The sequence below is a fragment of the Nyctereutes procyonoides genome, unplaced genomic scaffold (genome assembly GCF_905146905.1).
Source record: "Nyctereutes procyonoides isolate TBG_1078 unplaced genomic scaffold, NYPRO_anot_genome, whole genome shotgun sequence".
In the NCBI taxonomy this organism is placed as follows: Eukaryota; Metazoa; Chordata; class Mammalia; order Carnivora; family Canidae; genus Nyctereutes; species Nyctereutes procyonoides.
The window spans coordinates 17,742,006-17,766,273 of NW_026575142.1; the positions used below are offsets into that span (position 1 = coordinate 17,742,006).

Genomic DNA, 24,268 nt, shown 5'->3' on the forward strand with positions numbered 1-24,268 from the left:
CAGTGAATAGGTTTGCTTTTTAAGATCTGTCTGAACACTGCGATGGACTATTTTTACTAAGAGAGGACATTTAACAGTCACCAATGTGGGAGAACAATCACATGACTTGGGGCTGAATGCCAGCTCTGCCACTTAAAGTTACTTAACCTCTTTGAGATGGTTTCCTTTATCTTTTAAATGGGATAATAATATAAACCTCAGAGGGCAGGAAGAAAAATCAATTAAATACCACAATACAGGGCTGAGCACGGAACAGCACATGGCAGCAGGCTGAGGAAGTGTGTGGGTGCCATGGCTGAAATAGCCTTGTTTCTCATTCCCTAAAAGTCAGCTGCCTTCTCTAAATATCACACAACGAAGTATATGTTTTTTCTTCTTTGTATCTGTTCTGGTAGTAGCAAAACAAAGCATATTTTAAAATTTTTTGTATTATATACTAAGCATTACATTTTTCAAAAAGTAAGGAGTTTTTGTCTCTCAAAAAAAAAAAGTATTCACTGTCTTCACTGAAATGTGTATATCCCTTGAATTCTTCCCCCCCCCCCCCCCCGCTAAGTTAGCGATTTAAATGGAAAAAAACCCTGTGGAAAGCATATAACAACAAGAACAGCTATATTTTTTTCCAGGTACTAAGTAGTCATTCTTCTGGAAAACAGCAGAAATCTTTTTAAACTTTCACTTTTTCTTTTCTCTTTTAGAAGTAACTTTTAAATACACCAAAAACATGCTGCCTGTCTCCTCCTTTCTCTTTTAAAAAAAATTCAACATTATCCCTTCAGTACTGGAGACGCCTTCACAACAGCAGGCATTACCTGTCTGAAATTGACCTCCTGCCAACTTCTTGGGGCGTACCTGACACCAAAATCCACAACTGATATGCAAGAACCAGTTTTCACCAGCGTATGGACCAAGGCCACCGACGGTGATGGATATCAGGACTGTTGCAGTGGCCAAAACAGGGCCCCTTGCCTCCAGATTTTACTGCTTCTAATTCATTGCTCACACTGCTCCAACTCTAGGTCAATTGTCTGTCATCTCTATTCTTTCTTACTAAATAGGAGCCAAGTTCCTGAACTGGGGATCATGGCCTTCATCCACCTGCTCCATCTCTCTCTCATCATCGTCAGGCTTGCTGCCTCCTCTCCTCTCCTGCCCCCGAACACAAACATGTGTACGTACGTACACACACACACACACACACACACACACACACACACAGGTTCCAGCCTTACCACTTTCTATTCTTTCCCAACACTGCTCTTCCTTTCACTGCCTTTGCCCACTATCTCCATCAGCTGAAGCTTCCTTCATCTTTCCTCCCCAAACCACATCCCTCATACAGTCCTCCCTGAGCATCTTGTCAGAGTTCTCCCTTCTTCCTTCTCTAATCTTAGGGGTCTGCTTGTACCACTATTACAGTAATTTTATCACGTGCTGACGCCAAATGTCCTTGTGAGCAGGTCAGATTTCCATTAACCTGTAAGCTCTTTAAGGATGAGGAATATGTGGCCCTTCCAGAGAAAACCTTCAGATTGTGTGCTATCCCAGTTCTCAATGAACATTTATTGCAGAAGCAGATGTGTTACCACTTGCTAATCATCTCCAGGTTCATACGAGAGGCAACCACAAAGTGACTCCAACTTCAGATGTGGCAAATGGTATTTCTCTCTGGATATACTACTAGTGAATGTTGTCTGAGAGATCAAGAAAGACAGATTTTCACAGAATGGTAGGCTAAATAATGACTTCCAAAAATATCCAAGTCCTAATGCCTGAAATTTGTGAAAGTTACCTTATGTGGCAAAAGCAACTTGTCGATGTGATTAAGGTAAAGATCTTAGATTGGGGAAGTTATATCCTGGTTTATCTAGATGGCCCTAATCCAGGTGTCCTGATAGGAGGGAGACAGAGGGAGATATGACTACAGAAAGGGAGTAAGTGATATGATGACAGAATCAGAGACTGGAATGACAAGCTTTGAAGATGAAGGAAGAGGCCATCAGCCAAGGAACACAGCAGCCCCAGCACCTGGGAGCTGAAAACACAAGGAAACAAATTCTCCTCTACAGCCTCTTGATGGAACCCGCTCTGCCAGTACCTTGACTTTAGCCCAATGAAACTGATTTTGCACTTCTGACCTCCACAAGTGTAAATTAATAAATTTGTGTTGATACAAGCCACTAAGTTTGTGGTTACAGCAGTCATGGAAAACTAACACACACATTAAGTGAGTGTTTAGCCTTTCTGGGCACCATACTGTGACACAGTAGCTCTCAAGGTGAGGTTCCTGCACCAGCAACATCATCACCACCATCTGGGTACAGGGTAGAAATGCAAATTTTCAGGCTTCATCCAAAATTACTGAACCAAAGCTCTGGGGGGAACACTCAGCTAAATCCATGATGTAGTCTTCGGTTGATTCTGGGGTATGTTCAAGTATGAGGACCATTCCTGAAACATTTTCTCTTTGAACTTGGTAATTAACGTGATATCATACATTTTAGAAGGATGAAATACTCTACTAGAACACCACTTCCTTGAAACAAATGCTATGACAACACAATGTGGAAAGTGGCAAGGACATCCTAAATATATTGCAGCACAAATAACCAAAAAAGTCTTAAAATAACACAAGAAGCTACTACCAATATCTAAAGTCTATTTTAAGGTTAAAGGTTTGAATGAGCAACAGTCAGGTATAACCGTTCACTGCTGAAGTATTAATTACTAAACAAAATACTTTTTCTTAGGAGCCAAAAAGGATTTAAAATTAATGGAACCACAAACCAGTACTTTTTCTAACAATGCCAATTTCTCTAATATTATTCAGAGGAAGTCCATTTTGAATTTCTATCAAGTTCTTGGCCTTTATAATTGCTACAGTCAGCACATGAAGATAAAATGTCCAATGTTATATTTAGTGTGATTTTTTTCCCTTTAAATTCATATATGTCAGGAGTAACTTATAAAGGGGAAAGAATAACATTCCCAACATGATGTCTAAAAATGGTCATTAGGCAAAACTTCTGCATAATATTATTATACAATACCTATTTTTTTAGAAAGCCAGATTTCATACCACAGGCACCTACTTATGAAATGAATAAGTGAAGTCGTATTTTAATAAGAGATGATCATAACAATCAATTAGTATCAAAGCCTAAACTATTTTTAATTTCATTCATCTAAAGGGCTATATTTAAGTTACATAAGTAATCTACAGTACTGTGTTTTTCTTTGTGGCATTATTTGGTAACCTGAATTTTGCCAGTCTCTGCTGACCACATTCCATGCTTATCAACACTTCTTGCACTGCACAGAAATCAACTAGAGGAGTCTGTTCTCTGGGATTAAAGGGCTGGTTAACCAGGAATAGCAAGTGGGGAATCATTTCCCTGCCTAGGATCATATAAATTAGGTCAACAGGACCTAAGTCAAATTACATCCACAGCATTTATTAGTTTGTTTTTACATGGCCCTGTTTTCATAATTGACATGAAATGAAGATAATTAGTAAAAAGCACCACTTTATCAGATGCTTTACAGCTTCAACAACTAGTTTAAAGAAAAAAAACTGAGGTTAGGTTATGAGGAGCCATGATTAGAGACAAAGTGAAAAAAGGGCTGCTTCTTGATTCATGCTTCACATGCCAATGGTGCCTGCGTACACACATACACAGTGCACTGCAGTCTAGTTATTACCTCTACCTTTTGTATTGGAAAGCTGGTGCCAAATATAATTTGTCTGTTTATGCTGAACACCATGCACCCTATTATGAAACTCTGTGTTATGATACTTTATCATTTGCTTTTAATCTCCTAATCAAGGATCTGCTATGGAGAGAAGTACACATCCACAAAGGAGAAGCTTATACTCACAACAGGGCTATTGCCTAAGAGAACAGACTATGTTTACTTATGCTGTGGTTACTAAACGCCCCCCTAGTATCCAAGTCACTATAGAGATAATTTTTAGAATATTACCAGTTAATGGCCTTGAGTGATAGGGGCCTTGACTCTAGAAGTTAATATTTTATTTAATTTTACTGCCAACCCTATGTTGGTTAAGAGGGTAACTACAAATGAAAAAAATGATAAAAAAAACTCAGCTAATCTCTATACTTGATTGGTCATTAATTTTGAAGTTCTTTTCCCAAAAAGTTTATTTTTATTTTTATTTTTTTAAAAGATTTTATTTATTTGAGAGAGAGAGCCAGCATGAGGAAGCAGAAGAAACAGACTCTTGCTGAGCATGAAGCCAGACTTGGGGCTCGATCCCCCAGAAGCCTGAAATCATGACCTGAGCTGAAGTTAGATACTTAACTGACGAGCCACCCAGATGCCCCTCCTCCAAACTTTTAAATACAATTATTACAAAATAGCAAAGTTTTCCATGGTGAGGGAGATATGTAAAGAATTAGGGCTGAAGAATCATCTTTGTGTAAAGATGAGGAAGACCGTTCTAAGTAAATCCAGTGATAATAATGTACCCGGTCTACTTAGGACAAGAATATTTGGAGCAGTGGAAAAGCATACAGGCTGGGGGACCATTTTTTTTTCCTACCTTTGTCTTTTGTCAGAAATGCTGATGATCAGAGGAAACGCTGGGGACCTGTTCAGTGAAGTTTCTATGGAAAGGCAGAGTAGAAGCCTCAAGAATAAATCAAGAGGGCAAATATACACAATGCAGAAAGAGTAGGCTCTTCAGTAAATTGTGCTTGGAAAACTGGATATCCACATGGAAAAATATGAAACTGGACCCTTCACAAAAATCAACTCAAAATGGATTAAATCTTTAAAAATAAGACCTAAAACTATAAAACTCCTAGAAGAAAATCTAGGGTAAAAGCTTCTTGGGGCAGCCCGGGTGGCTCGGCGGTTTAGCGCCGCCTTCAGCCCAGGGCCTGATCCTGGAGACCCGGGATCGAGTCCCACGTCAGGCTCCCTGCATGGAGCTTGCTTCTCCCTCTGCCTGTGTCTCTGCCTCTCTATGTGTGTCTCTCATGAATAAAAAAGTGAAAAAAATCTAAATAAATAAATAAATACATACATACATACATACTTCTTGATATTGCCCATGGCAATAATTTCTTGGTTAGGACACTAAAAGCACAAGCAACAAAAGCAAAAATGGACAAATGGGACTACATCAAACTAAAAACCTTTTGCAGAGCAAAGGAAATTATTAGCAAAGTTAAAAGGTAACCTACAGAATGGAAGAAAATATTTAAAAATCATATACCTGATAAAGGGTTAGTATCCAAGATATATTAAAGAACTCCAACAACTCAATAGCAAAAAAAAAAACAAAAACAAAAACAAAAAAACACCAGATTTTAAAACGGGCAAAAAAAGACCTGAATAGACATTTTCCCCAGAGAAAAGGTAAATGAAAAGATGCTCAACATCATGAACCATCAGGAAAATGCAAATCCAAACCATAATGAGATACTACTTCATACCTGTTAGGACGGTTATTATAAAAAAAAAGCAAAAGGTAAATGTTGGCAAGGATGTGGAGGAAAGAGAATCCTTGTGCACGGCTACTATGAATGTCAGTTGGTATTTCCACCATGGATAAAAGCATAGAGATTTCTCAAAAATAATATGACACAGCCATCCCACTTCTGGGTACAAGGGGATCAGGAGAGGAGGAATTAGAGAAATATACGTAGTTTTACTTATGCAAAACAAATAATAGTAAAGACCTACTGTACAGCATAGTGCATATAGTTAAAAATACCGCATTATACTCTTAAGTTTTTTTTTTCTTTTTGAGAGAGAGAGAAAGCAGTGGGGCGGGGGGAGAGGGAGAGAGAGAGAATCTCAAGCATGCTCCATGCCCAGTGTGGAGCCCAATGCAGGGCTCCATCTCACAAACCTGAGATCATGACCTGAGCCCAAATCAAGAGTCAGATGAATAACCAACCGAGCCACTTGAGCACCCTGTACACTTAAAACTTTTAAAGGGTAGATTTTATGTTAAATGTTCTTATTAAAAGGGGGGGGGTGCTTGGGAGGCTCAGATGGTTAAGCATCCTACTCTTGATTTCAGCTCAGATCTGGATCTCAGGCTCATGAGTTCAAGCCCTGTGCTGGGCTCCATGCTTGGTGTGGGGCCTACTTAAAAAAAAATTTTTTTTAACAGAGAGGAAGGATAATTCTAGAGATGATAGTTTAGAGTTTACAGCACTGTATATGGTGATGGTTTCATGTGTACACAGCTATCTTCAAAATCACCAAAATGTATATATTACATATGTCCAACTTTTTTATATGTCAATCACACTTCAATGAAAAGTAATTATATAAAATTAATAAATAAGAATAAATTAGTTAGGGACATCTGGGTGGCTCAGTGGTTGAGTGTCTGCCTTTGGCTCAGGGTATAATCACGGAGTCCTGGGATCAAGTCCCACATCAGACTCCCTACAGGGAGCCTGCTTCTCCCTCTGCCTGTGTCTCTGCCTCTCTCTCTCTGTGTCTCTCATGAATAAATAAAATATTTAGAGAAAAAGAATAAATTAGTTAAATATCTAAATGTAGAGGACACTTTGATAGATACAATACCTAACTAGAATTTGAAAGTGAGGATGTTGGGGCAGAGAAGGGTAAAGCAGGACTACTGGGGAAGGACAGTGGTTTGAGCAATCATGTTGCTTGCAGTGGGTTAACAGGAATAGTAATATAAATATCTGGTGGTCAGGGTCTGGGGGCAAGGATTGAGGACGTAACTTCATGGCAATTCATAGTTAGATGATGCTGGGAGGGTGGAGGTAATTAAAATGACTCTCCTTTATCCTTAGTTCCCAACTCCTAATCATTCACCACTTTGGGTATATGGAGAAAGTCAGGGAACAGAGACAAGACATGGAGAAGAGTCAGAGCCATAAGTTAATAAGATGAAAGACTGTAGACTGGGGTCAGGGAGGAGGGATGCCTGTTCTAAACAAATACCAGTTATCTTTACAATGAGGACATGCAGGGGAACTAAGCCATCTTTTCTTTAATGCAAGTCAAGTCCTTCCCAAACACGTTTCCAGTTTTATTTTCTGATTTCTCATTCTGTATTCTCAAAAGGACCCCTTATTTTCCCAGTTCGCTCCATCTAAGAATGCTTTCACCAACCCCCCTATATCAATATCTACCTATTTATTAGGGTTCAAACTAAATACAAATACTACCTCTCTCCAGTTTTTGTCAACTCCCTCAACTGGACTCCTTTTCCATGCCCAGGAAGAACCCTGTCATTTGTCACAAACTGTATTTATAGAGAAATCTTAGCCCCTCTACCAAATTATAACATCCTTAAAGGAGAGAACCATGGGCTCCCTCACCTGTGTCTACAACTATGTCTTAGTATAGCAGATATTTAATAAAAGTTAAACTCAATTAAATTCCTATGCTCCTGATGATCCCAGGAAAGGGAAGCACAACACTAACATTAGTTCAAAGACTCAGACTGCCTTGCTAACTTCCTTTTCCATGATGCTTAGAATAGTCCCTATTCAAAGGACAGGTGCTCAATAGATACTGAATGAAAGAATGAACAAATGAACAGAGATCAGTATTTCCTAGTGGTGATATACAGAGGCTCTTAGAAGAGGCATGAATGGAATGTTTTTGATCTTTAGCTGCCTGTGCCCACATTTCCACTCAGCAACACACAGCAACTGCTTATATGGCAGCTATAGGATTATCAGAAAGCACTAAGTTTTTTTACTTGAAGTATGAATTACATACAATAATATCTAAGTACCAAGAAATTTGATGCATGTTTATATACGTGTACACTCAAGTCACCGTGACCTGATCAAGATCTAGAATAGTTCCAACACTCTAGTACGCTCTTTCTTGCCCACTCCCTTCCCCTTATAAAACTACTTCTATCAATACAAATTAATTTTGATGGAAAAAAAAGTTATCTTATCCTTTCCACTGTTTACTGCATGATGGAAGTGTGAATTCCTGGAGGACAAAATAGCCATCTTCTCTGTGCTTTAGAACAGTCATTTGAAGGCAAATGGTACCACAACACCTCTGCTCAAAAATCCTAAGCAATAACAGCAGTGGCCTCTAGCAGGCAGGCTTATTCTCGTTTGCATTAATAAAGGAGAAGGGCACAAAACTAAACACTAAACTGTATGTCCCACCTTACAGCAAACTGCAGTTGACCCAGTATGCAGATGCTCTCTGAACCAGTTTTCTGGAGACACACGCAGAGCTGTAATCAGAGCATGAGCTAGTCCGATTGGGATGCCCGCTGTTCTGCTCCACATCAGATTCTGTCCTAAGTACCCATCCTCCCATCCTCAATACACACAGACAAAACTGGTACTCCCTGAAGAGATAGAACACCAGGTTTAGAAGCAGAAGTAGAACATCTCATTACTTCTCCCAGAAAGCTATTGTTTTTAAGCAATGAACATCTGGTTTGTTTCATTACTGTTGATGAGAAAAATGCTGTATTATGATGACCACTGTATGTGAAAACCATGAGCTCTCAGATTTTATTAAAGCAAACCTTAGTAAGAATAATGCTTTTCTTGTTGAATTCAGTAAAGGATTTTTCTTCATGTCAGATGATGATTCAGCTAATGCAGAGTGAATGTGCAGGTACAGATTTTGATACATGGATCAATATTTCATATCAAATTACCTGAACTCTTCTGAGAGTGACTAGTTTTCTATTCCCCATGGAAACAGGACAGGAATACTAATGCAATCCAGTTCTCAGGCATTGCCCTCAGCCAGAGGAAGCCTGTAGCACTAGCTTTATTACAGCATATAAATGAGGACCAATGTTTCTCACAGGCTCAGCCCTAAAGTTTTGAGAAGTATGAGTCTATGCCTTTAGAGAACTAATAATGAACATCTTATGTAAATGAGTGTTATTTTAGTAGCCTCTAAAATAGAAGCTAGCTTTTTATTTTTAGACTTTTTACAAAGTTGACATTTTGGTAAAGTGAGCTAAAAAAAAATAGGATTCATGGTTTGATCAAGCATCAAATCCACAAACCCTTGTATAAATAATTACATAAGAGCAAGAATCATTTAGTAATACTTGTCACTTGTACTTAGGAATCGACACAAGCATTTTCTCCTCCCCCCACAAAAATCCATTTCAACTTCATGAGCTCCTGCAAGTCCTGAAATCTTTCTATCTCACCACCTGCAGGAAGTCGTTGGTGTGAGATGTCATTCCTTCAACACAAAGCCTGAACACAAAGCGAAGACAACCTGGGTAAAAGGCTTCTCAATGCTCTTTAGAGAGAAAATTATACATACCCAAAATTAAACTTCTGCATCTCATTAAATTAAAAAAAAACTATAAGCTATAAACTCAGTGCTGATGAAATGGTTTTATTATCTGAACCTTTTAATTTTTCTGAGGCAATGAACAATTTCACCTAATGCACATTCCCTTAACTGTAGAGCATACAGAGCTGTCCCAACCAGCTTCTTACTGTGAATAGTATATTAATGGTTTGCTACTCACATTGTAGAAAGTAAATATCATAGAAGGGGAGAAAAAATTGCATTGCATAATTACATAGGCTTGTGTAAAAAGGGACAATCAATCCATACCCACTTTGAAAATTAGCAATTTCTGTTGAGATCCAAAAATACCAAGAATGCAGCAAGCCACAGATTCTCAGCTTTGCCGATGTGACTTCATTTGCAAGTAGATAAATAAAAGCAAGAATAATGCTTAATTTGGGCCTTTTGAATACAATCACTAAGTTTAACTCTGCAGTCTTCTTAAAAATTTATTTAAATTCAATTAATTAATATACAATGTATTATTAGTTTCAGAGGTAGATTCATCGGTCTTATAAATAACACCAGTGCTCATTATACCACGTACCCTCCTTATTGCCCATCACTCAGTTACTCCCTTCCCCCCTCCCCAATTCTGTAGTCTTAATATAAATATAGTCATAAGACACAGTCTTTGCATTTTCTTAAGTGGTCAGTCCTTCTCAGTCCAATAGATCCACTGAGTCAGTAAAGAAGCCTGGATATAAGTAGGCCACAACATCAATGATATCCACATTTAAATTCCAGCCCTGTAACCTTGGGCAATTATTGATCTGTGGTTAGCCTTGGTTTCTTCATTTATAAGGATGAGAAGTTATGATTTACAACACACGAGAAATGAACACTATGTGATCAATATAATGCCTGGACCATATAATGCAGTATAGCTATCATGACTTTGATTATGATGTGATTATTTTCAGTGATGCAAACTTTTATCCTGGCTAGGTCCGAGGCCAATAGTGTTTCCAAGTCATTATCCCACACCAAAAGGGGTGGGACTTTCATTTATGAGAGTGCTTACAGAAGGAGGAATTCCAAGTTATGACCTGACACGGGCCACATAAATCTGCTATGGAAACAGAGCTTGAATCTCACCAGAATTCCACCAGAGACTAAAAAAGCTCCTTCAAAAGTCAGTACTAAGACATTCTGGGGCATCTTAGTCAAGATGATCACATAAAAGGAGCCCCTGGGAAAAAGAATATTCAAGGACTTGGGCAGTGACAAAGGATCTTACCTGGCTAGGAAGCAACACATTTAAAAGTTTCATGTCAAAAAAAAATTAAAAATTAAAACATTTTAAGAAAATAATAAGTTTCATGTCAAGGGATTGTAGGAGAACTAGGCATTCTAGCCCCCAACAGAGCCCACCCCCCAATCAGTAACGAGTGTTATGTCTTACATTTTCAAAGAACTTTAGAGCTTCCACAGCAATCCTACACAAAAGCTGAGGTCAGGGCAAGCATCATTTTCTCATTTTACAGATGAGAAAAATGAGGTCTCAGCAAAGGTGTGATTAAGCATAACTGGCAGCGCCAAAACTACCACCTCAATCCTGACTTCTCACTTAATATTCTCTTACAGTGATGCGTCTTTTATTTCTTAATAAGGTGAGTTTAGTTTACTAATTAAAATAAATACACTTGAACTGCTAGATATTTGAAAGTTGTTTTCCAAGTCTTGTTATTGTTATTTTAACTTACTTAGAAATTCTAAAGACCACCTGTCTGGCTTCTCTTTTTGCCACAGGCAAGTCAATCCATCGTTCTGAAATTGTTTCTTCTTTTGTGAAATGAGAAATTTGAGATGGTTGATCCTTAGTCTATTCCCGCTGTTCATAATCCATTTCATCTGCAATTCTTACAAAATTATTTGATGGTGCTATTAGGTGAAAGTTAAAATCTAGGTAAAACTCCGAATGTCGAACCTCCTTCAACAAGGGGCATACTCCAAGCAACTTCAAAGTTTTTTAAACGACACAAAGAACAGAATTTAAGAGGGACACATATTCTAATGGCTAGACAAATTTTATTTTCACTGTCAAGATGGGCAAAATGGTAACAATTTTGCTGTTTCAATTTCAGAAAGAGTCCAAGCTAACCAATAAGTGAAAGAGTAAACATTGAAGCCTCATACCATTGGAACACTTTGTGGCTTTGTAGAACCTGAGAAAGTATAGCAAATGAATAATGAAACTATGAATAATAAAACATATAATGAAACAAATGAATAATGAACTATGCCTTCATTCTGAGCAGACTGAGTCTATGAGAATGTGCAAAGTGCTCATTTGGCCAAGATACTACTTTTCAATGACAGCTTTTTACCCCCTAGTCAGTCATGAAGTATGTGGCAACTTGCATATTTAAAAAATGTAATAAAATAAATTGCAACAAGTTGTCAGAGTACATCAGAGAATGCAATACTATGGGAAGGCTGGGAGAGGCTGCTTATTAAGATACTGCCTCTCCTCTCAGAGCTGGCACTCTGCAAACTCCAATTCAGCTAGCTCTTGGTTGCTGGTCCTTTGTAGAGCTGAGCCTCTAAGAAGCTCTAGAGGGAGTCTGGAAGCCTGCAAGAGGAAGATGGTATGTGCTCCTGTCTCTTAGGCTTCCTGTTTTGGCCATCACTTCTCCCCTGCCCTTTCAACACCCCCCGCCACAGCCCCCAAGCGATGCATCTTCACCCCAGCACTGGCAGTTCATTCCAATGGCAACAGCAGCTTGCAGTTTGCAGTCTGTCCTCATTCCCAGAATCAGCCTCACTGTGGTCTCTCAGACACTCTAGCTGGTGGAACTTCTTCCCCCTTTTGATGTCCTGCTCCACGGCTCCTCCTTCAAGCTTCTAGGTTCTGATAACTCACGTGCTTCCATGAAGCCCCTGGTCCTCTGAGAGGTAGCTTCTTCCTGCCATAACTATCTCCATGATACCTGGAGTGCACTGCGTATCCAAGTACTTAGAGAGAGTGCCAGTCCTTGAAACGTTTGTTAATGTTTCACCAGAATGTAAACTGACTGCATCACTAAGCATAGTGTTTAGTTCAGCAGACTTTTTCTTCATAGATAGACTTTCTCAAAAAAGAGGCAGTGAGCTGATTTACATTCAGGTCAAGTACCTTATCTCATTGCAGACTAGTAGGAAATAGTCAGCAGATCAATTACTTGGAGTAACACACTCTTAGTGGCTCCCCCACTTAATGATCCTTTAAATTACAGTCACTCCTAAAAATAACTTCTGCACTTGGTGGGACCCTGACTGACATAATGGGACCCTGACTGACATAGAAGTTAGGTATAGGTATATTTGAGCAACTTGTATTCTAATTATATACATGCATGTGTAAAAAATGGATTGTTATAAAATGTACCATATGATCACAACATTGAATATACACTAGCCTCACATATAGATCATAAGAAAAAAATATTTACCTAAATCCCAGCTGTACATCTATCTCCATTGCTTTCCTATGACACTATATTTTTTAAAAAAATAGAGAAACTCAAGGAAAAATATTCAAAGAACTCCACCCAGTACAAATTTCCATCTACAAAGGAGAAAAAAAGGTAACAGTAAATGAGAGGTAGCTTACTCTATTTTGTAAGGTTTGAATGTGGTTTCTTTCAAGGCTTAGGAAAATGTGTTAATTTGTGTAAGTACATTGTGTGGTAAGATTTCAGAGTGCCTGAACTAATTCTGGGTTTTCTTTTAAAAAGTACTTGCCCCTGCCAATCAAATTTTGGGCAGACTTGCTTGTGTCTGGCAATTACAGGAACAGACTATTGAGATAGGTTTATCTTTCAACTATTTAAATATTTCCTACTAAACTAGCAATAACTTTACCTAATAGTTCACTAACCTGTCTGTAAGGTCAATGCCTTCTAGAGTTGGCTTCATGATCAAAGTCAATGCTATCTATAAAGGGGGTTCTAAACCGAGAAAGCAGAAAACATATACACATACCTGCATATTATCACCTCACTGTAAAATATGAGGTGCATTCTTTTATCTGTCATCATGAAACTACAGAAAACATTTTGTTGATTTCACAGCAACATATAGATGAACACACACATACTTTACAGGGCGTCTAGAAATTTTGAAAACACAGGGCCAATTATTTCATTATTTCTTTTTAAGAATTTATTTATTTATTCATGAGAGACAGACAGACAGACACACAGGCAGAGGGAGAAGCAGGCTCCATGTAGGGAGCCTGACATGGGACTCGATCCAGGGTCTCCAGGATCAGGCCCTGGGCTGAAGGCAGTGCTAAAGCACTAAGCCACCAGGGCTGCCCGCCACCAGGGCTGCCCTATTTCATTATTTCTTATAGAGCTATTCCTAAGTGACCTACAGTTTATCACCCAAACTGGGTAGATTGTTTTTTTTTTTTAAAGATCTTATTTATTTATTTATTTATTTATTTGAGAGTCAGAGAGAGAGAGACAGACAGAGCAAGTGAGCAGGAGCGTGAATGGAGGGAGGGGCAGAAGGAGAAGGAGACTCCTCACTGAGCAGGGAACCTGCCAAAGGGCTCCATCCCAGGACCCTGAGGTCACGACCTGAGCCAACGGCAGCCACTTAACCAACTGAGCCACCCAGGTGCCCCCAAACTGGGTCATTTTGAGTACAAGGGGGAGGTAACTGCCTAGGACCCTAAGATATAGATTGTCCGATCACCCCACTCATGCAACTATAACATAATGGAGATTAAGTCAACACATGTTAAGTAAAATGAAAAAAAAAGTATGATAAACAGTACTCTATGCTTCTGAGTATCCTCATGTAAAAACATAATTTCTGTGTCACACAGGATCTTATTCTATGATGTGTCTTTTGACATTACTCAGTATAGCTAGAATATTTGTAAAAATAAAGCACATGTAGCAATCGTGAGGACTGTGCTTCTTAGATCTTGGACTATTGGGAGGGTAAGTGGCCCAGGGCCCAGCTTCTGTGCCCTAAAATCCACAGCTGCATTTGCATGAAGGCCATATTGCCCATAGACTGCTTGTAGCCAATGACTGAGCACAACAGGAATAGTAAAATATGGTCATTTCTCTCAGGTCATGATTCCGGGGTCCTGGGATGGAGCTCCGCAGCAGGCTCCCCGCTCAGCAGAAGTCTGCTTCTCCCTCTCCCTCTGCCCCTCCTCTTGCTCATGCTCGTTCTCTCTCTCAAATAAAATCTTTTTAAAAAATAGATAAAATAAGACCATTTCAGGGAAACTTAGGTCTTCTCTGATGGCAACTATGGCTCTGGGACTCTCCAACTGAACTTTCCCTAGAAAGGCATTGTAGTCTTGGAGATTCACCTAACCTTTTCTCCTTCTCTCTTTCCCACACTGGGGGTCAGTCTTACACTGTGATCTGAAGGCTCTTCCAGTCTCTCCAACACCCTTCCCCATTTTTGGTCACAGGCATTTCCCTGAATCAATTTCTTGCACATTTAATCTCTTCTTGGCATCTCCTCATAGGACCCAAAATAAGCACAAATGTCTACTGGCATAAATCTAGTTTATATGTATTCTAAATACAAAGAATATTTTAAAACTGAGGGCATTTGAATCAGTCACGTTTACACACTGTAACTCTACTATAATGTGGTGAACCCAGAAAAATATGTATCTTCTTCCCATATGATTAAGCCAATTCAAATTGGAAAAGTTACAAGCATTCAATAAAGCTTCAGTACTCAGCCTGAATTTATTTCAACATGGCAGAGAAAACCAAAACTATTCTTGCACTAGAGAATTGATACCTCCTTAGCCTCATCTATAAAAAGAGGTGTTCAGATGACACATGACAATTTCTACATCTAACACTCTACGGTTTTCACAAAAATTATTAATCAATTTATTTTATTTTTTAAGATTATTATCGTAGGTACATGGTGCTTTGGATTTGATAAATGTCTCTTTAACTGAATTTTTAACAGAATTTCAGGGTAGAAAGGGGGTCTAAAGTAACTTAATCTCCCCTAGGAGATGCACCAGGTTCATTTGACATAAAGGCAGAAAAAAATTGGGCAGTGCAAGCTTGCTCAGGTATTTTTCTAATAGCCTATGTAGGAATAAACATTTTAAATGCTGGGAGTAAGAAGCAGCTGTGGCCTCTCACCTCTTAAAATTGGTTCACTGCCCTGCTATTTTATTTAGAACACTTAGAGTGTTGTAAAAATTTGAATTACCTTATTTTGATTATTTCTGAGGCAGACAATACATATTTCTTCCTCTTGGGTGAGATGGGTAAACACACTGTCCATCCCAAGAAAGTTAATAGAAAATATATTTTAAATATCCATTAAAGAAAGTACTTAAGGTTCTATAAATGGTAACAATGACTACATGAGGTCAAGTCAGCTAACTTCACCAAAGAAGGAAGTCATTTGGAAATCATGCTGAAGTTAGGGCATGCTGGTCGAGCAGAGAAAGTACTGGATTAAGAGACAGCTAAGCATGTTTCATTTCAGATTCAGCTTTTAATAAACGAACTGTGTGACCTCTGTAATGCTACCTATCCTCTCAGGATTTCTGCTCCCCAGCTGTGCAATAAAAGAGGGTTGGACAAGATGGTTTATGAAGTCTCCACAGCTGGTTCGGTCCCTTTCGTGCATTTTTGTCCCACACATGATGACTAACATCAAACTACACACTCAACCAAAACTGAAAGCTTCTTAGTAGTAAAGGAAGAAACCCCAAATGCAAATAATCTGCCAAGAAGAACATCTAGTTTTCTTCCCACTTTTTAAGCATTTGTTGTAACTAGATGCATTCTGAAAGGGAAAGGACAGGGGCACCTGGGTGGCTTAGTCAGTTAAGCATCCGACTTTTGATTTCCGGTCAGGTCATGATCTCAGGGTTGTGAGATCGAGCCCCATGTCAGGCTCCCAGCTCAGCTCAGAGTCTGCTTGAGATTCTCTTTCTGCCCCTTCCCCTGCTTTCACTCTCTCAAATAAATTAAGAAAGAAGAAGGAAGGAAGGAAGGAAGGAAGGAAGGAAGGAAGGAAGGAAGGAAGGAAGGAAGAAAGAAAGAAAGAAAGAAAGAAAGAAAGAAAGAAAGAAAGAAAGAAAGAAAGAAAGAAAGAAAGAAAGAAAGAAAGAGGGAGGGAGGGAGGGAGGGAGGGAGGGAGGGAGGGAGGGAGGGAACCAGGATAATTTAAGGAAAAAGCAATTTCCAAGCAAACATTCTACCAACAGGCCCTCTTGCTGCCTTCTACAGAGCCACCCAGGCCTAGAGGATAAAAGCTGATCTTGTTCCCTTTGGTCCATTTAGGGACAGAGAGAAGCAGAGCTAAATGTCAAAATGCTTCCTGTTCTGGTGAGAGATGGCCAGGCTTGCTGTAGAAGGGCTAGAGACCATACCTTGTAGATGTAGGGAAGAGGGCAAAAAAATGCTTCCGGCTCTCACCATCTCTCCTTGCTTACCGTAGAAGCCCTTCACCCACAGAACCCAACAATGAATTCCAAACCGTGACCTCTGTTAGCGACTCGCCATTCCCATGAAACACAACTTTCCCTCCACAGCTGACATTCCAACAAAAGCTATTTCCTTTTTCAGGGCAGTGACGTTGTAAGCACAGGAGCCCTAAGTCATTCTTTCCATTTTCTCTCTATGTAAGTATATCTGAAAACTAGAACAGTTGGGTTCCAAAATAGGCAGATTCCACCACATTTATGTACCCCAGTTGAGAATTTGGTCATACTCAGCCTACAGAATGAAGTTCATCCTTTTAAATCTAGTCAAGTGGTCTCTGGGCCATGTAGCCTTATTAAGTGAAAAATCGGTGTAGTTATTAAAGGAAAAAACAAGAAAAAAGAATAATCCTTCTAGGAAAATATGACGCTGGGAAACAACTATTTATGATAGAATTTGCCACAAGCAAACAATATCTTATAACTCTGACCTTAAAACTAAAAATGCATTTGCAAATTTTCATATCAATATTTACATGAAAATTTACTGGTAAGACATGACACTGGGCACAATGCCCTATTTTGAGAAAAATTTTCTACTAAAGATAACACTGATTTCACTTTAAAGCTTAATACTATAAATTTTTTAAAAAATAATTTCCAACTTTCTGCCAAATCAGTATGACTAAGAAGCTAAGTTTCCTGAGACTTGAATTTAACCAGTCTAACTTTTAATAATAGCATTCAGCATTGGAATAGCCAGGAAAAAGGCTAAGGCAGCTGAGAAGAATTACTTTCATAGCTAAAAGTGCCTCAGTTTATGCAGGAATAGCAAAGTAGGGGATCCCTGGGTTGCTCAGTGGTTTGGCACCTGCCTTTGGCCCAGGGCGTAATCCTAGAGACCCAGGGTCGAGTCTCACATCAGGTTCCTGGCATGGAGCCTGCTTCTCCCTCTGCTTGTGTCTCTGCCTCTCTTTCTCTCTCTCTCTCTCTCTCTCTCTCTCTCTCTGTTTTTCATGAATAAATAAAATCTTAAAAAAAGAAAAGGAATAGCAAAGTAGTAGCAGAGGAAACACAATCTATGAAAGGAACTCCATTTTCCACCAGCAGCTGGTGTTGCCTTGTTAATACCTACGCAAGACACTAAAACGATAATTTCTGTTGGTGAGAATTACAGTGATAACACACATTACAACAACTGATTCTTTTAATTGTGGACATGGAAACTCTTAACTTCTTTCAAAGCATAATATGGATTTTATAAGGTTTCTAATGCCCATATAAGTAATAAGTAACCAACTACAGTGGTCAGAGGACTTACAACATCTTTCACTGGCAAAATAAATTATTTTCAGATATTTTTGGTATATACCGAAAAAATATTTACTACCAAAGATAAATTACTAATATTTTCTGAGCAAAAGAAAAATGCACAAATGTTCTTAGGAGGCCTGTTATGATTGTTTAAAATACACTACTGTCACACATAAAAAATGAGACATAGGTTTACAGTTACATAAGAATTATATAAAGTAACTTGACAGATCCTACCTTTTTTAGGAACCGGACTCCATAGGTAAATACATAAAGGGAAAATGAAAATCTCCACCTGTAGAAGTTTAAAAAAACATTCTATGACAATCAGTTTATATCTTTCACAGCATAGTATTCTGAAACATGTGAGTGAAAAAAGTCTATTGAATTTGGCCCCCCCCACACCACTCCAAGCAAGCGTTAAGCTTAATAAGCAATTTCAGTGTTAGGTGAACACATTACACTCATGTGCATGGTTTACTGCAAAATCTTAAATATTAATAATTCATAACAAATTTTCTTCCAGTTTCTGTATTTGCCCATTTGTTAATCTTCTCTTTCTCCAACAGATAAATTTCCTCTTGTTAATTGCTCATGAAGGGATACAGTTCAACAATATAAAGATACATAAGATTGTTTTGAATTCTTTGTCTAATTCAGATATTAAGTAATAAACTTGACTTACCTAAAGTTCATACTCAGTTTAAAAATAAAAGTCTTGGTATGTTTAAATCAGGTTAAGATTTTTTTCTTCATCTTTCAACAAATACTGATTGACATCTTTGTGGATACTGCTAAAGGAACCCATTTGGAATCTAAATCATCCATCTGATGTACAGCTGTTAACAACAACCTTACATACCACCCCAAACTATACGTCTAGCTGTTAGTTAGTCTTTCAGGTTTTTAATGAGGAAAAAACATTTTTGGTTCTCTTTCAATTTTAAATGATTCAACATTTAAGTCTTAAAATATAAGACTTTATGTAGACAGTGATCACGTGATGTTCAGGGGGAAAAAAAGCTGAAGCCCTACTTTTTACCCTATATGAAGATAAACCATACTTAGATGTAAGACCTAAATTTGAAAGGTGAAACTGTAAAACTAACAGAGGAAACTGTTGGAAGGTATCTTTGCAATTTGGAGATAGCCAAAAACTTCTAAATAGGGCCTTCAAAACTGCTCCTTAGAAGAAAATGAATGCATTTGATATCAAAATTAAATATTTTGTAAAATGGACTTCATAGATAATAGATGTTTTTTACAATATCAAAAATTATTGGGACAATGGAAAACACTGAATATGAATCTCAAATTAGACTTTAGTGTTATATAAATGTTAAATTTATTGAGTGGGGGGGATTGTATTACAGTCCATGTAGGAGAATGTCTTTGTTTTTAGGGGATTTACAGCTGCAATTGCTGCTTTATATGGCCCCAGTGAAAAGGGGCCAGGGCCTATAAACATCAACGACTATAAGGTCTGAGTTCTAAAAGAGGACTTTTACTAGCAAACAAGAGGATGGGGAGGGGAGGGTGCAGGGCATTCCATGTACCCTCTCTGTGACCAGGCCTGGATGGATATTGCCAAATTCAGGAATGAAAGTAAGAGCTAAATTTCAACACAGGTCTACCAAGACGTGGTATATAAATATGGAAAGAAAAGAGCATGCTAAAAATTAAAAGGAAGACCTGTCTCCTCAAAACAACTCCCTAGAGGAACCAGATGTTAATTTTTAGAAAAGTATTTGGCATTGTTAATACGATACAAGAAGACATGTCCCTTAAAGACAAAAGTAAGAAAGCCATAAATCAATAAAGGACTGCTGGGTATGATAAAAAGAGATTCTAAGCGAAATAAAGAAGCACTACAAAGATGTTAAAAATGGAGTGATAGAATATTACCCACATGGGGGGAGAGAGAAAAATGTAGATGTGTACTATGTAAAATTAAGTCATTGATGTACAAGACAAACACCCTCTTATGGCCAGAGAAAAGAACCAATAGATGAAAGACTAGATCTGAAGGACCAGAAAAATCAAGGCTAATTATAGTTGTTTTTGAGAAAACACAAGTGCAGAACTGAAATAGAATAATTAAAGACCGTAAAAAAACAAAATCTGAACTGAAAAAAAAAGAGAACTCAATTATATTCCAAATAATATCAATTCAAAGCCAAATTCTGACAAAAGCTATGAATCCTAGGGTTAAAAAAAATTCTTCAGGTACCTGGTGTCTCCAGTCAGTTAAGTGTCTGCCTTCAGCTCAGGGTCATGATCTCAGGGTCCTCAGATTGAACCCCATGTCAAGCTCCCTGCTCAGAGAGGAGTCTGCTTCTCCTTTTCCCTTTGCCTCTCCCCCTGCTGTGCTCTCTCTTTCTCAAATAAATAAATAAATAAATAAAATCTTTTTAAAAAATTCTTTAGTACCAGGCATAAAAGCAAAAATAAGTCACCATCAAAGAAACAAATGTCCAATTGGTCATAAATTTCTCCTCTGTATTCCTAACCTACAAAAGAAAGGCAAGAGTCAATCAGAGGGAGCCACTGCCAACCAAACTGCCTTTCATTTGTGAAGGAGTAGGAAAAGCCGTCTCACATATTCAAAGGCTTTGAAAATATATTACTTAATTACTTATCTTGTTTCGAACCCGTCAACATAAAAATTATGAATTATTTTTTATTAACATAAAAATTAAGAATTCAAAAAGCCTAATTTTGGAATAAAAGGATTAGGGTTAGTAACATAAATAATTGCCCTAAATTTCATTGCCAGATTAAGTGCTATTGCCCTTCGGGGACAATGTAATTAATATATTTAACAATAACCAGGGGACAAATCCTTAGATCATACTAATGAAAGCAGGGGATGGAAGCATGAAAGGAAGCATGAAACTTATTCTTACAGAGAAATTTTAAAAGACACTGTTGTTACAGTAATATTAGAAATATAGTTGAACCTTGCCTTAAAAACTTAAAGCCTGGTTGAAGGTGGTTGAAGGTGGTTACCTCTGTGCCTTTTAGGAATGTAGCACTAAACAGGCAGAAGAGGAATTTTGTTAAGTTCCCAAGGCCACAGCCCCAGAACCACCACTCCATTTTAGAGTCTGGAAAGGAGAAAGTAAGTGTCAGCCTGACTGGCAGAACCAAGAAGCTGGATCCTAAGGTGTCAGCAGAGGAGCTCAGCAGCAGCACAGAGCATCAGAAAGACTCCAGGTGAGGAAATGACTGCAAGGCTGCAACCTCTACTGGACACAGAGGCCAAGGGATTAGCTTACCCAAGGCTGAGTCGCTATACCGTTGCTAAGTGGCAAAACCAAGACACCAACCTAGCTCAGCACTGACTCTGAAGCCCCCTTTCAAATCCCACAGAATTCGAGTCCATTTCTTTTGCCTAGAGAAGTCAATATGTTCCACTACATTTGTTTAGACATGGAAACCTTTTATATCCATCAAACCTGAAATTTAGAATGGAAAGCTAGCAAAAACTACCACCCACTGAATCTGGTTTATTGTCCTTATACAACAAGGCTGCTGAAAGGGCTCTTTGTTGAAATCAAGACTAATAAAATGTGCCGTAAAAGTAAGGAATCAGAGTGTTGACATCTTGTGTCTTGCTGCCAGGTGTCACAAATGGCACCAGGATCCTTATCTCTAAGAGGATGAAGCAGGGAAAACATCCAGAGCAGCCCCCAGAGCTCAACTCAGCATACTGTCCTAGATGGAGCAAGGCAGGCATATGGGGCCATTTTGCTTGCAACAATTATGGAGTACTTCCTCTATTTCATGAGCTGTTCTAAGCACTTTACAAACAGGAAGTCATTTAGTGAAACTATTCCAAACAACAAAGTAGGTACTATTATCATCATGCCCCCTTTTCCCTTTTTTTTTAGATGAGGAAACAAGTACAGAGTGGTTTGCTAAATTGCTGAAGGTCACATATCTCAGTAAGGGAGAGACTTAACCATTAACCATTAGGCTATGTGCTACCTCTTCCTGAACTGTATACTCCTAAAAACTGAAGACAATGTGTTCAGCTAAAATACTGATTTTAACCAAGGAGACGTTAAGGGACACCACATAATGAGAATAGTCTCTGTCCTGATGAATAGAAATCGGCTGCTTGAAAGTTCAGAGACAGGGAAGGACTGTACTGGTGCTTTTATTCAATACGAGGGCAGCTAAAATAATATAGAGCTTGCCATGTAGGGTCAACGATAATGACCAGGGGGCCAGTCTCCATCTTAGCCATCCTTTCTACCGGCTAAAGTACTATTCCCCCCTTAAGGATTTATGTCAAATGCTAGCCAGTCTATGAATCCACCTTTTCTGAATGTTGCAACACTGAAAGCACCGTGAGTCTCTGTCTCTCTGATGGTGTGCTCTTTACCCGTCTACCTCATCTTTGATTACAGCCACAAACCTCTGACTTGCTGGGGAGTTCCAAGTAGGTAAAACCGAGTCTTAAGTATCTTTGTACTTCTGACAGCAAACATAGTGTCTTGCAAGGAACAGCTCCTAAACTGACAACAGAATTTTTATTAAAGATATAGGTACTCCCTTTATTTATTTTACTTTCAAGTTTATTTTAACCAAAATAGTCCATAATCTAATAATATTATCAACTACTTCTAGGAACTGTGCAAAAATATAAAAAAGAAAGGGGGGGATGACATGCCAAATATTGCTAATGCAATTTTTTAGATGATCAACATAATAGGAATTTGGGATCAAAGACAGCCAGCTCCAGAACAGTGTACATAATGAAAAATATTGTTATTGAGTGCAAAACTCGGATACAGAGCAAAAAAAAAAATCGGCATATAGTTCCTTTAATTACGAAATAGAATTCATTACTTTTGAGACATTTCTCATTTTAGCTGTTCCATCATCTCAACAAACAAGGATTAACTCATTTCTTATCAAATACATGAAGAGAAGTGAGGTTGGGCTTGTATCTTTTCTTCCATAAAATTTAAGATTTAATATAAACCATGCCATTATATCTTGCAAATTATTACAAAGTAAAATTATGAGAAGTGAGAATAGATTTTGAAATACTTTATTATGTTGATAATTTAAAATACACAAACCTACCCTTTTACCTCTAAGCACAAAGTAGATTAAATTTTTGTTTCTCTACTAAAAACTCATAGCTGATGACTTTCCTAAGGTACAAACAAAGCTACGGCATAAACATATTCATATTTTATCATTTCCCCAGTCAAGTACAACTGGACTTATAAAACCTTTCAAAGGGGTTTTTGTATTATATCTGACATATTCACTTCCACAAAGTTTTGAAGTGAATTATGGTTTCAAGCTTAATAGCAGAAAGTCTTCCTTACAAAGTAAACAGTATTTCTACTTACCAGATGATCTTTGAGGATCATCTATTTATTTTTAGAAAACAATATCCAGCATCTCTTGAGCACTTACTTTACGTCTGGTTACCATCATTCAGAGTTTTGAATGTATTACCTCATTTATATTTTATGAGAACCATATGGGGCAGATGCTACTGTCGCTTCCATCTTGCAGATAAGGAGAGGCGACTTAGGTAATTTGCCTAAAAACACAGTTGAGCAAGTGGTGAATTTGGTATTTGCATCCTGGTAGGCTGTTTCCAGGGACCATGTTTCTCACTACTAAATACCGCCTCTTTAATACAAAAATAAAACATTTTTTATGGCAACTTCTCTCCATAGCTTGCTCTCTTTCACCATATTAACACAAAATCAGTGGAATTACTCTGACACCTGCCCACCTCCATTTCAGCTCCTTTTCTATGCTAAGGCAAGAGGGCACATGAGACTTGCCCTGTTGTCTCTGCCTTTCTCTGCATAATGTAAAGCACATACTCAAAGTGCTATGACTTAGAATCCTAGTTGGGGTTAGTGTTGTGAACGTAATGCTGCTTACCTTAGTGGGAAAACAGCTCACCAAAGGCAAGTGTTTGGTCTTACGGGTCTTACAGAATATCAGTGTATTTCTGTGCACACTAATCAGAGGTAACCATCCCACATTTTTGTATTTCCTCGAAACTGGGGTTCTTCTTAACTAGGTAGGGGCCCCTAGGAGTCCATCCCCACCCTTGTTCTATAGATGAGAACACTGGGTCCAGAGAATGGTGCCACTCCCCTATACTCTCAGGTAACTTGGTGAAAGAAGATAGGTCTCCTTCATCTATATCTTGTGGCCTTAATGTTAAGA

At 38.4% G+C, this 24,268-nt stretch overlaps 1 protein-coding gene across 1 annotated transcript in view; it reads right to left on the minus strand.

Moving 5' to 3' along the window:
* Nucleotides 1–24,268, minus strand: part of CERS6 (ceramide synthase 6) — a 294,381-nt gene that overhangs the window by 109,936 nt on the left and 160,177 nt on the right. The window contains exon 4 of the mRNA XM_055308130.1: nucleotides 18,293–18,350. Within this exon, the coding sequence (XP_055164105.1) occupies nucleotides 18,293–18,350 (58 nt within the window). The remainder of the gene's footprint in view (nucleotides 1–18,292; nucleotides 18,351–24,268) is intronic.